The 12741-nt window shown below is 43.8% G+C and overlaps 1 protein-coding gene across 3 annotated transcripts in view; it reads right to left on the reverse strand.

The window, feature by feature from the left end:
• MYH11 (myosin heavy chain 11) overlaps positions 1 to 10518 on the reverse strand; it is a 61713-nt gene extending 51195 nt beyond the window's left edge. For all 3 annotated transcript variants that reach the window (XM_026858744.1, XM_026858743.1, XM_026858745.1), the window contains exons 1-2: positions 10417 to 10518; positions 3668 to 4026 (exon numbers count right to left, since the gene is read on the reverse strand). In XM_026858744.1, the coding sequence (XP_026714545.1) occupies positions 3668 to 4009 (342 nt within the window). In that variant the 5' untranslated portion in view covers positions 4010 to 4026; positions 10417 to 10518. The remainder of the gene's footprint in view (positions 1 to 3667; positions 4027 to 10416) is intronic.
• Between the last annotated feature and the right edge of the window lie 2223 nt (positions 10519 to 12741).

Genomic DNA, 12741 nt, shown 5'->3' on the forward strand with positions numbered 1-12741 from the left:
TCAGTAAAAAACCCCCAAACCTGAAAATAAAAAATTACGAAGTTAGGAGATTATAACTCCAAGGGTATTGTTATATTTCAGATGGCTATGGCTGTTAGTTTTAAAACCATGTCAGTTTAAAAAAACCCCGAAATAATGAAATGATGCTTTTTCTGACTTAGGCATAAGTGGTTTGGGTTTGTTTTTTTTTTTTTTCAATGCCATGCTGTGTGAACGAGTGCTTTGTGGTGGGCAGTTGCTGCTGTGCCCAAGGATGGCTCAAGCTGCCACGGTTCCCCCCTAGGAAGCTCTGCAGCACGGGACTGTAAAATGGCATCTGGGAGGCTTGGCTCTGGGCGCAGGGATTTCCCTTTCCTGACCATAATAGGAAATGGCACAACACGGTCTCGGTACAGCCTGAGCTCTTTATATGGTATTGAGCAAACACGTCGAGAGCATCCGTCAGCCTCCAGCGGCGAGGAGCAGGTTGGGTGCTCCACACTGAGCAGGAGAAGGTTTGGGGTGCTCTGGGTGGTGATGAGGACCTCTCCTACTGTTTCAGGTTGTGACTGTGTCACCACAGTCTCAAGTCAGATAACAAGAAAATCAAGCTCAAGATCTTCGCCACCTCTCAATATCCCCAAGCACAACTCTTGATGTGGAAGGTAGATAATTACTGAGATGGATTTTCATTGACACTGGAGTTCAGAATGAAACTCTGCTAATCACGTCAAAATTAACTGTAGTGCTGCTGGGACAATACACTTTAAAAATGACAGGTTCTTATTCCAGAATGACCACCAAGGCCTTTAAGGAAAGGAAACAAGGGGTTTTTTTTCAGTAGCAATAGATTTACTGTATGCACTCAACTAATCACTCCCAAACAAGTAAAATAAAAGGAGAGTAAATTTCAAATTCAGGAAATTATTTAGGCCCCCCTTCCCGGAGACTTCTAGGCATTTGTTTGATTTACCACACGTAGAGCTGTTTGCACACCCAACATACCTTTGAAGCGCTAACTTTGAGGCACAGGGAGCATGTTATTAAGGCAGGGCAAAAGCCTGAGCTGATGAAGTTCAGGAATCCCCATTCCTAACTAGACCATGACTGAGACCATCTCTCACCTTGGCAAAGTTAACCAAGACCTCTTGGTTTCACCAGCTGTAGTTCTGGGTATCTGCTTTGCAGGGATTTGGGGAAACCAGATTAATACATATGATGTTTTGAAGGTAAGCAACCCAGTTGGCTAAGCATGCGATTGAAAGGGGTGCGGGGAGTTAAAGTTTCTGTGCCTTAAATCATTCTCCTTGAGGCACAGTCTATCCAGAGAGGGGGACCCCCAGCCACGTCTCTCCCTATAGGGTCTGGAGGCAGAACATTATTTGAGTATCTCAAGGATAGCGTCCATAGGAGTGCTGAGCTTGTGTATCCCTTGGACACCCACTGCTGTGGACAGGGACACACCACTGGGTATTTAAGAGTGACTAGCACAAATACACACATTTACAGTGTAAATGCCTAGATCTGGGCAGAAGAATCCCACCTCTGGTTCCAGTCTGCATCTATAGTTTTCTGTATTTAAGAAAGCATTTTGCACTGTTAGACTGAATTAGTAGCGCCGGTGAATCCAGGCACAAGAAACTTGATTCCACCCTCAACTCCACTGAAGTTGCATTGCTATCTTACTGATGTTTATATAATTCTTTTTGGTCTAATTTGTGTGTGGACAAGGCATATTCTGTTTGCTCTGAGCAATGAGTTACTGGCAACGCACTTCTTGCCCTTCTTTCTTAATTATCTGTGATGAAGGAAAGGCCAGTGTACAGTCACTGCATGAATTTCTGCAATGAATCTTTTTATTTAATAATATTTAGTATAAATGCAAGGGACAGATAATTTGATCAACCAGGAGATGGTTGTTTACAGTTATTTTTGCAAGCGGATGAGACTCATTCTGTTTAGATGGCCCCTATTTTTTTTTTAACAGGTATGACAGTATCTAGTAGGGCAGCACTGCGTAAGACTTTTAAACAAGTTTTAGTTACTGAAAATACTAATAACTTGTTGAAATACAAGTACAAATAATTTCTTTGTAACTGCTAATTTACCACCATCTTAAAGTCTAGTCTCCCAAAAAAGAAAATTTTATTTCAGATTCACTGCCATTTTTGTCTCTGTTAAAAATTCTTTGATTTCTGATTGCATTATCCACTTTTGGAAATTAATTTCCTCTTCCTGTAGAAAGTAGAACTTCCACAAAATATCCACAAAGTAAACATAGTGGAAATCCTGGAACATCTAAGCAGAGTGCTGCTGAGAACAACAAGAAAAAGAAATAAACCCCACACATTTTATCCCATTCTTCTTCCACTAATTCTTTTTAGACCTTGCAGCAATGCAGAACATTTTCAGAAAAATTCTATTTTAGTGATTAATGCTGCGTGTTCTGACATAATAGCACATAATTCCATATGTTCACCTGCAGACTTGAAATTCAGTAAACTCAAATATGAAAATACAAAAAGTCTAGCTGCTTTCAGGAATCTTGATGATGAGGGTTTTAGTACATTCCTGAAGGAAAGATCTTGCGTTTAGCTCTTTGAAATTATGCATAACAACTAAATAGTTCTTTTGTTGTCCTATAGATACCTATCTTATTTTCTGCTTAATTTCCTACTTTCCAATTTAGAATTCATCATATTAATAATGAGAGGTCTACTTCTGCTTCTAAGACCTTGTTACTTATGCTCTGTACTTTCTTTCCCCCATCAGTGGCCTGTCCTGCAAGTAAAATTTTCACAGATTGAAACTGTAGATTACTTTTCTGCAGCGCAGCATAGGGATCTTCCTTATAAAATCAAAGAGAACAGCTAAGTTCCATGAAAACTTTCTGTGCTTTCTTACTGTGCGGTTTGCTAACTGTTGATGCAGTTATTAATGTCAAAACATGCTTGTGTTAATATACTTGTGTGGACTGGAAAACAGAATACTCTTGGCCCTAATTCACATGAACGTAGAAAATATTATAATGTCTCCAGGCTTGTCTGAACTGTAAACTGACCAACAAGAGGGGGGAAAAAAAAAGTTTTGGTGGGTGCATGACTTTGAGTAACACGGTGGTGCATATGAGTACTCTCACTTGAATGCCAGTGGGTTTATTCATTTATTCAAACATAAGGTTTTACTCCAGCACCCACCAAACCAGAACTTGTCAGCTGCCTTTCAGTGGGAGTTTTGCCTGAGAAAAGACTGCAGGATTTGGCACTTACATATGTTCTTTTTGCAGCTTACTGGAAACTTGTTCAGGTTGACATGGAAAAAAATCCCTATTGATTATTATTTTTTTTAACCAGCAGGACTGAGGTGGTGTTCAGCTATTGGAAAGTACTTTTCAAACCAACTATATCCCTTAAGGATTAGAAAGTTTTGGGGAAGAAACCTTCATGTGTTTTAATTCAGTTAAGTAAAGAAGCAATTATTAAAGAAGCAGGAGAGTCATGGGGAATAAAGTGAACTCAATACATTTTTTGTTTAGGATGACATTACTGGGGGGTTAGTACTTGCATAGCAGTGTTACATGCATGTGTAACGTGTTACACCCCTTGGCAGTGGGTGGAATCCACTCGTTTGTGACAGGACATGGTAGCACGCAATGGGAAATGCCATATGCATGTTTGATTCTACTTACATAAATTAAACCTGAGAAGTATCTCTCCCTTAGATTGTGCAGCACTGAAGCTTCGTTGAGGCAAGTCAGCTCTGCCATGTCCTCCACTTTGGAGAACTTTGGAGGGTTCATCTTCTGGATGTCATCCTTGCTCAGTGTCACTTTCTTTCCATTTTCTGCCAGTTCAACTGTCACCTCATCCCCTTTCTCTTCCTTGATACTTGCTGCTTCAAATCCATGTTTCTCTGATGGAATCCAAACCAGTCTCTTTGCTGACCAGTCAGCCTGGGCAAGCGGGTTGTTAATGAAGTTTTTGTCCACAAAGAGGAATTTCTCATCATCACTGAGAGATTTTTGAGCCATTTTGATTCAGTAGACACCTGTTAAGCAAGCAAAATATTTTGCTTTAAAGGGAGGCAAGTGTGGAGACATTTCAGGCAAAATACATTTGTCAAATCTGCCATGCAGTAAATCTAAAGCATTACAGGTCGTGCCACATATCTCACATTTCCGTGCAGATACTTTTGTGTACCATCTTACATACCTTGGAGTATCTGTGTTTGGATTCCCATTCCCTTGTTACTGTGTCTGAAATCACCTAAGTCAAAAGCTTCATGGCACTGAAACAAATGATGACACCTGGACTTATTACTTTATGTTGTACTGAAGATTGGAGAGAAAAGTAAGGGATAACTAATGTCTGTGCAATGAGACTGTCAGGACTGTACCTAGACTACCAGTGGAACAGCTTCCTGCAGCCTCATTTATTGCCCATCACAAAGTTAACTGAATTCAGATACATACAGAATTTCTTATCACCCAAATACTGTTGAGTGCTTACTGAAATACCAGTGCAATAATGAAATAATTAGTAGAAGAACAGTTCCCAGGGTGTACTCTAGAAAGGGCAGAAATGAACTCTTCTTGCAGAGGACTATTTCCAATCACTCTAATACCATTTAATTTGGAGAAGAGTAGGGTTAAGAAAAGGTCAAAAGAAAAAAATGGGGGAAAAAAAATTGTTTTCAATACTAGGGATGAAGAAGTGATTTAGAGTTATCCCCTTCCCATGGTTCAGACAGTGGGAGCTGATCATTTATGAAGGGTAAATGTCTACCACATGAGAGAGAAGAAATAGAACAAGCCTGGAAATTGCATCAGCTATTGGATAGTCTGAACCACGATGCTCAAATTGGAAGGATGATGCATCTGTGTCATGCAGTTGCACGTGGATAAAACAGCATCGTGCAGTCACGCTTGGATAAAGCAGCTGGCTGTGTCTGCTCTCTAGGTGAGAGCAATGGGAGGGCTTTGGCTGCTTTGCACCGTGTTTGAGAGGGAGGTGGCAGCTTCTTTCCTGCTCTGGCCTTGGGAAGTTAGGATGTAGCTGCAGGATCTGTACTGGTAACGCTGGAGTTCAAGTGTTCTGTCCTATGGGACACACAGCTCTAAATGAGGAAAGGAATAAACAGAGAACTCCTTGTGGTTTGCTACAGGGCAGGAAAAAAGTGGTGCTAATCAGGAAACCTGCCATGCAGTGGAGCAGAGAGGGGAGCTGGGGAGGAGCAACACTGGGGAGCAGGGAAGAGTGTGCGCCCAAGAAAAACATCTCTAGGAGACAGAGGCTGTTTCATTTCCTTATTGAGAACCAGTTTAATATTTACAGCATTCAAACAAACATGAATCTTGAGGGAGCCTGGAGAACTGACTGCTAGAGATGTCAGCAATCAACCCATAAGCAGAATGATATTTGTAAAGACCAAGCTCTGTGGTATGTAGCCAAATGGACACCCTGTGCTCTGGGAGTATCAGGGATTGGTTTCCAAATATTTGTCCCTGAAGCCTTCCCACAGATTAATGTTTTTTTGCAAGGCCAGACTGTGTGAGGGGTCTGAGAAAGCTGCATGGATCATGCAGAAGGTGACATAAAGCTTAAAAACAAAACTAGGATTTTGGAGGCGCCTAAGAGGGTTAGATGATATCCCACTGAAATTCAGTGGAAATTAGATACTCCAGCTCCTTAAACTCCCTCAACAATTCTCTCATCTAAATAAGAGAACAGCTTTCCTCTAAATGGGCTCATTCTAGAGCCACCAGCCTTGCCTGGAAATCCCCAAAAAGAAAATTCACTCAGGTCATCCATGCACATGTAACGGCGTGGTGGTGTGGTGGATGGGAGGGAGACCCTAACAGCTTGGATCTGAGCATTGCCTCTCGCCTATGCGTGGTGTTCCCCACCGCCGAGTCTCTGCGAGGGAGCTCTGTAGGATGTGGCTCTTCGCTCGCTCCCAGGGGATTCTTGGAAGAGAGCTGCAAGAGGAAACTATTTGACCTATGTGTGGATTAAGGCAGAAAATGTTCCCTTGTTGCCAAGAGGGCTGGTAGAGCCGCACAGTTCCAATAATGGAGATGGTATTCTCTCCAGCTAAGCTTTCCAGCTGGCGGCCGCAGGGTGAAGCCGGCTGGAGAGGGACGGAGGGACGCTGCCCCATCGCCGGGCTGCGGCTCTCGGGGCACGGGGCTTGGGGAGCAGCAGGAGCCTGCCCGGCCTCCCTTCTCCTGCTGCAGTAGCAGTGGGTGAGGCGTGTTCTCTGCCCCACTGCCCCAGCAGCACCGGAGGAACCGCTGCCGCAGTGGAGGGGGAGGATTTCAGTCCATCCTGGGCCCAGAAGAGAGAGCTGTATGCTTGTCCTGCAGCATCAGAAAGGTTGGGTTGTGCTGCCTGTGGCTAAGTGCCAAGTGCCAGCATGTTCAAATCAATAGGAATTTGGTATTGCCATCAGAAACATCAACAACTAGACTGAACTGCAGAGCTGAGTTTCACAGAGTCAAATCCTGCTACTTTGGGGCTGCCCACAAACAACGATGGTGGAAATCAAACTGCTGAAACATCCTGACCTTCCACCTCAAAAACCCAGCTGAAGATAATACTGGTGGCCTGCTACAAGGCATGTCACTAGTGGCATGACCCAAAAGTTCTTCGCTGTTTTGTTGCCCAAGGACTAAGGGAAAGTTCCTTTCCTTGTTACACGTGCAGTCAGAAAGATCTTCCACAGATTACAGCATGAAACAGAGAGCTGGTCTGTCTGTATCTGGCTATATTCTCCTACTTCTTCCTGCATGTAAAACTTTCTACCCCTTGTTAAATTCAGTCTTTTTGAAAGTTAAATGAGGTTAAATGTATAAGAGGTGGCATGAACTGCAGAGTTTGGAAACACAGGGTTTTATCCCCTGGATCTAAGCACTATGTTTGACTAGTTTTAAACATGGCAAGAATAGACCCCCTACAAGAAATAGGGAATAGATAGTCTGAGCTGGATCTTGTAACCCCCTCAGAAACACCATGAGAAAACATGGGTTTGTGTAAAAAGAACTTTTCATGACTGATGCTTATGAATTAGAGGATAAAGTTTGAGTAGCAGATGAGTACCACAGTAGTAAAAAAGGAAATGTAGTTATGAAGGGCAGGTTAATGAATATTAATAGTTTGATCGGTTGATGAATATTAATCAATGCATATTATTAATAGAGGTGGGTTTCTGAATGGAAGTGGTAGCAGATGAGCTCCACGAACTCAACTAGATTTGTCCTAGTGAGGTGCTGTGCACTGAACTAATGAGCTGCTGAAACTTCCTGATTCATAGTTGGCAGTAAACCTTCTGGTCCACCGCTGATCAAGACTGAACTGCACTGGTCCAGCATATGATTGATACTGGGAAAATGGGGGAAAGAGTCATTACTGGCTATTGAAAACATTCCCTGAGAAGGCTAAATTTACCCTTTAGCCAGTTCCAGGGTTCCATCTATAGGGCTGACTGAGAGAAATGGACACCAGTATCTTAGCTGTGCAAAAGGTGGTAAGAGGTTCTCATCCACTCTTTTAGGCATATGCTAGCCCAAATCACATACAAGAGTAAATACTTTTATACTCAGAGGTGACCTATCCTGAGGAAGGGAGGAAAAACAATCACAAAAATACTACTGATAGGAAGTTTCTTGCCTTAGAAATGTGCCAAATTACACTGAACCAGATCCATCGGTTAAACTTGTCTAAACCTCGGGTGTGCAGGTATACATGGGCATCCATAATCCCAGTTTGCATTCTGCTCCTCCTGCTGTCTCACTGCAGGTATATCCAGCTGATCATCCCTGTCTTTTCCCTTATCAGATCAGTGACAGAAGTTGAATGCTGTCGTTACAATCGGTTTATCTTGAGTGTATTATTCCAAGGACAAAGTATAAATATCTCCAGGAAGTGTACTTTAATTAAAAGGTTATTGGCCAAGCAGAATTGCCTCCCGGGTCCGAGCTTAGAGGGACTGCTGTTCTCCTAATGAGAAGATAAAGGACATCCTCTGCAGGATGTGCATATCAGTATAAAAGCTTATCACAGCCGTACAGGGAATAATTATTAGAAGAACATATAACCAAGTATGTGAATTATTTTCAGAAACCAAGTCCTGATCTCCTAAGAGAGATGGAAGAGTGTAGCAGTAACCTGCTGCTTGACTCAGACTGCATTTTTGGGGCTACAGTAGTTCTTGGCAGTAGTTCTTTCCAGGCTGCTTATCTTTTACTTTTCCAGTACTCGACTGAATTACCCAACTGAGCACTGGTTAAATAAAAGAAAATCAGGGGGCGAACCCTAATCTTGTGATCTTTATTTGAGAACTTGTTCCCCATCACTGTTAGCTTTGTCATGAGCACTGCTGCCAACTCCTCCTGGCCTTTCACCTCTCCCCACGGGTCACAGGGACCACCCCTCAAATTCTTACTCTCATCATGGACATTTTCATCTGAACATGGAGGTATCATCAGTACTAGTTTATGGTTGTTCAACCGTGGAAGAGGGAAAGTCTGTATTTTAAGAAAACATTTGCAGTAATTTTACAGAACTGTTTCTTTTTCTTTGTTGTTGTTGGGTTTTTTTAATGCATTCTCCATGTACTTTAATCAAATTGTCTGTAAGTGCCTTCGTCTCCTATCAGGTCTTCTCACCTCTGTTAATGGAAGTTACTGCTTAACTCTGATTAAACACTTGATAGCTCTGTTAACACTCCAAATAAAATAACCCAGGTTATTCCCTGTGTTATAAACTGTAAAAATTGGGGAAGAAAAAGGAAAAAAGTCTTGAATTGCATCATGTGGGGATAGATTCCCTTTACATGGAAAATATACCCCCAAATGTCATTCTATTAGGTAGATTCTGCATATTCATTAGAAGTCATAAATAATCCGTATTTTAACTGGATTTCGCGCAAGTTGGAAAGCTATCTCTAGCTCTTGGCTTCTAAAATTAACATACTTAAAAGTCAGCAGATTTGCAACTAATAAGTCTCAGTGAATTATAAAGAGTCGGATCCTCTGCATACATCTATGCATGCTACCATATATGGCGATGTTCTTTTCAATACTAGCTGTTCCACAAAAATGTAATGATAACAAATTCAAAACAAATACCTTTTAGGGACTAGTGTGTCAATTGAAAATGAGATAATAAAAATCATTGTTTACATCTAAGTGAATGCAGCCGGAGGAGTACCATGTACTAAACCAAAGTGACTACTTCATTAAGCACTTTGCTCTCCGGGGTTCGTTGGTTTAGCCCCTGTGTTAGTGGCTTGAGGGAACCGTAAACTTGGGAAGTTCAGCAAGTCAGTCTGTCCAGAGACTTGCTGCAAGCTGCCTGTCAGGGCAGAGCTTTGAGTGAAAGAGGAATGGGCTTGTTTTAAAACAAGTGTATTTTAGAAGAGGTTTTACTGAGACATATCTATTAGATAATAACGACAAACCTTCCGATTTCCCTTATATTTAAAATATCTCATGTTGCTCCTTGATTATGCACACACATACACCTCGCACACATAGCAACGTTTATATAGGTGTGCATGCACGCATACATGTATGTGTGCGTGTGAAAGAAGCCAGCGAACTTTTGGGATGACAGCGAAGCTGCTTTCTATACTGCCATCTACTGTCGTCTTAATTTAGGCATAGCATTTTATCAAAGTTAAAAGTTTGCTCTATTTTCCGTTTAAAAAACAGGCGTGTCACATTTGAAATTACTCAAATTAGAGTCGTTCAGTGAATTATCAGATTAAACTTCATTCTCAGCATGCTAAAAATATACATATGTAATGCTAAGGCATTTTCGTAAAAACGTTTCAATTTCTTCTTCTTAATTTTGAAGCATTCTTCCTGTTTGAAGACCAAGTAACTGACAAACTAATTATTGTATTTGGTTATAGCTTCTTTAAACAGCATGGCAAGTGCACGAAGTTTCTTTACTAGGACTGAGCAAGTAGAAATATTTAAAGGAGACCGGCAGCTGAGGCTCCCGCGTTCCTGAGCGCAGGTGCGCTGGTTCCCTGGCCGGTACCTGCCGCCGCCGCAGAGCACAGCACCTTGCGGGCTCCTCACCGCTGGCCTGGGGAGCAACTGTGCTCCGCAGCCAGCGCCTCTGCGGCTTCGTCTGGCTGCAGCACTCAGAAGTGGCTAAGGAACAGGCTAGAGCATCTGTGCGTGCTTTCAAACGTGCATGGTCTCTAATGCATTTTAAACAGAACCCGATCAGTAATACCCAAATCGCAACAAACCCTTTGAGCGTGTCTGATAGGTGTGCTCCCATCCCAAACTCGTATGCCATCAGCAGGTTGATTCACTGCATGTGTTTGCAAAGGAGCGGAACAGCTTGCCAGATCGCTCCATCCCGCCGCGTGGTGAGCCCCCAGCCCGGCCCCAGTGGGATCCCCGACCCCCGCGGTACTTACAGGCGTCCGACGAGGGGAGCAGAGGGTGAATTGGAGAGTCGGGAACCTGCACAGCCACCAGCTGGGACAGTCCGAGTCCTCGCTGCCTTCGCAGCCTCCCTATATAGAGGAGGAGAATCTTGTCAGTGGGGAGGGGCCCTGGAAACCACGTCCTGCTGGAAAATCCTCTCGGTACCTGGGTTAAAAAAGACAGCCTGGGCCAAGGGACCTCACTCCCCGCAGGGCCTAACCCGGGCTGCTGCCCCTGCCCCGAGCCGCTCTTTAGGGAAGCAGGATGGTTCTGGCTTTTGGAAAGATGTGAAAGGGGTGCCCCCAGCTCACAAGTTTGGAGGTTTTGCTTTGTCCTAGGGTGAAACTGTTCGGCCAGGCAAATGTGGACCTTTAACTCCTTCCTGCCTTGGCAGCATCCTCGCCCCTGGCGTCCCGCTGCCTAGAAGGACTAAAGGGCAGGTGGTGGCGGTCCTGCATGGCACAGGAGGTTTCCCACCCACCATCAGTGCATTTACTTGGAGCTAAATCAAGTCCCTGGGTTCAGGGCTTGCTTGGGAGAGGAGGGTTATTCCTAACACAGGCGGGATGTGTGGGTGGAGGTTGCTCTGGGTCTCGGTGTGTTTACGTGACATTAAGAGCTTGGGGCTAGTTTAAGCCTCCTTTGCCCCTGGGGAACAAGAGGGTTGTTTCCCACCTTCCCAATGCATTTGCTGAAGTTTCTCTTGCGATCTGGTGTGCAGCTCAGTTCCTGAGAAAGGACTGTAAATACTTTTTCATATATAAGAAATACCTCCCTCTGTCCTTAAAAGGACAAAGATAAGTGATAAATAACTGAGGGGGAACAGTCCCCGGGATGCAGTGGAAAGAAGAGGCAGCAAGCACTGTGTGCTGGGGGGGCGAGGGGGGCAGGGCACTGGGAGCCAGGCCTGCAGGGGTTAGGGAGTCGTCTGGTCCTCGTCAAACCTTCCTCACACCCCTCAAACCTTCAGTCCTCAGCTGTCCCCCCTCCTTCCCCTGTTAGTATCCAACAGCCTTGTGCAGTGAGACCTGTGGATGGAGACATCCCAAAAAGGGAAAGCTAGGATCCTCTAGGAATTCCCATCAACATGCCAAATACAAAATACCGAAACAACCCCCTCTCAGCAACAGACTAAATATGGTGTATACCCAAAGGATCAGAGCACAGTCCTGGGTGAAATAATCTCTCGACATCAACAGCCCTGTCTTCTCTGGAAAATAAAGGCTCCTGGGGAAGATAGATGAGGCTTATACTCATCTCAGCATCCTAAAAAATACCTGAGGGGAGGCTGGGCTGAAACCTCTGCTGTCACTTGGTCAAAGTACCAGCACTTGCAGCTGTGACGGACCTGTAGACCCTTGTAGCTCTGGCTAGCAGTGAAAAAATTTGGGTAAACAGGAGGGAAGGGAAGAGCATCAGGGGTTTCTCTCCTGCAACATGTCAGAAATATCAGGTATGGACTCATGTTCAGGCCTTAGCTGGAGAAGACCACCTTTGCCAACACAGTCGCATGGTCCCAGCGGTTGCAGCCTGTCCTTCCAGATGGGGGGTCTGTCTGCTGAGGTGTGGGGCTGCTGCGCAACTGTGCAAAGCCCTCCCAGGGCCCAAAAGTGTCATATCAGACTTTGCACGTGTGACTGTGTTGGAGCAAAGCCAGGGGAAATGATCGCCAGGACATAAATCCAAGAAACTTGCCCTTGTTAGCAGAAAGTTCCTCGCAGTGTAGCTCGCTCTATTTTTTTTTTTTTTTTTCAGTTTCTTGGTTGCAAACTTAGCTTTTAAATAGGAATATAATTAAGATAAAATCATGAACTGCAAGGGGATCCTCTGAAAAGTCTGATCATTATAACATGCATCAAAGTTGTCCTAAGAAGTTGCTTTTAAACCCGTGCAGTTGTTTCACAGAAACAGGCACATTTTAATAGTAGCTTAAAAAGGAGTGGAAATTATTCTGGCTGGTTTGCAAACTGCTGCCTGTGCACATGCAGGCTTGCTGCCTGAGTAGTGTGTTTAACAGAGGCAGTGGTGGAGGGTGATATATGACCTGACATTAAAGAGAGCTGGAAGGTCTAAAAAGTATTACTGCTGGGACTGAAACAGTTGCGGCGCTCTGGAGCCATGGGGGGCAGGAGCTGATAAGTGTAAGCATGGCTTCCTACCTTCGCTTAAAAGTTAATGTAAGAATATACTAACATAAAAGCCTAGTTGGACTTCCCTATATGTTGTGGTATTTTTTTAAACCAAAGCTGCCTCAGAATGAAAGCTGTTGATTCCCAGTGGACTATGCCTTTGTGACAAAAAATAAGCTTTATTTA

The sequence above is a fragment of the Athene cunicularia genome, assembly GCF_003259725.1.
Source record: "Athene cunicularia isolate RWA chromosome 14 unlocalized genomic scaffold, athCun1 chr14_part1, whole genome shotgun sequence".
NCBI classification, from domain to species: Eukaryota; Metazoa; Chordata; class Aves; order Strigiformes; family Strigidae; genus Athene; species Athene cunicularia.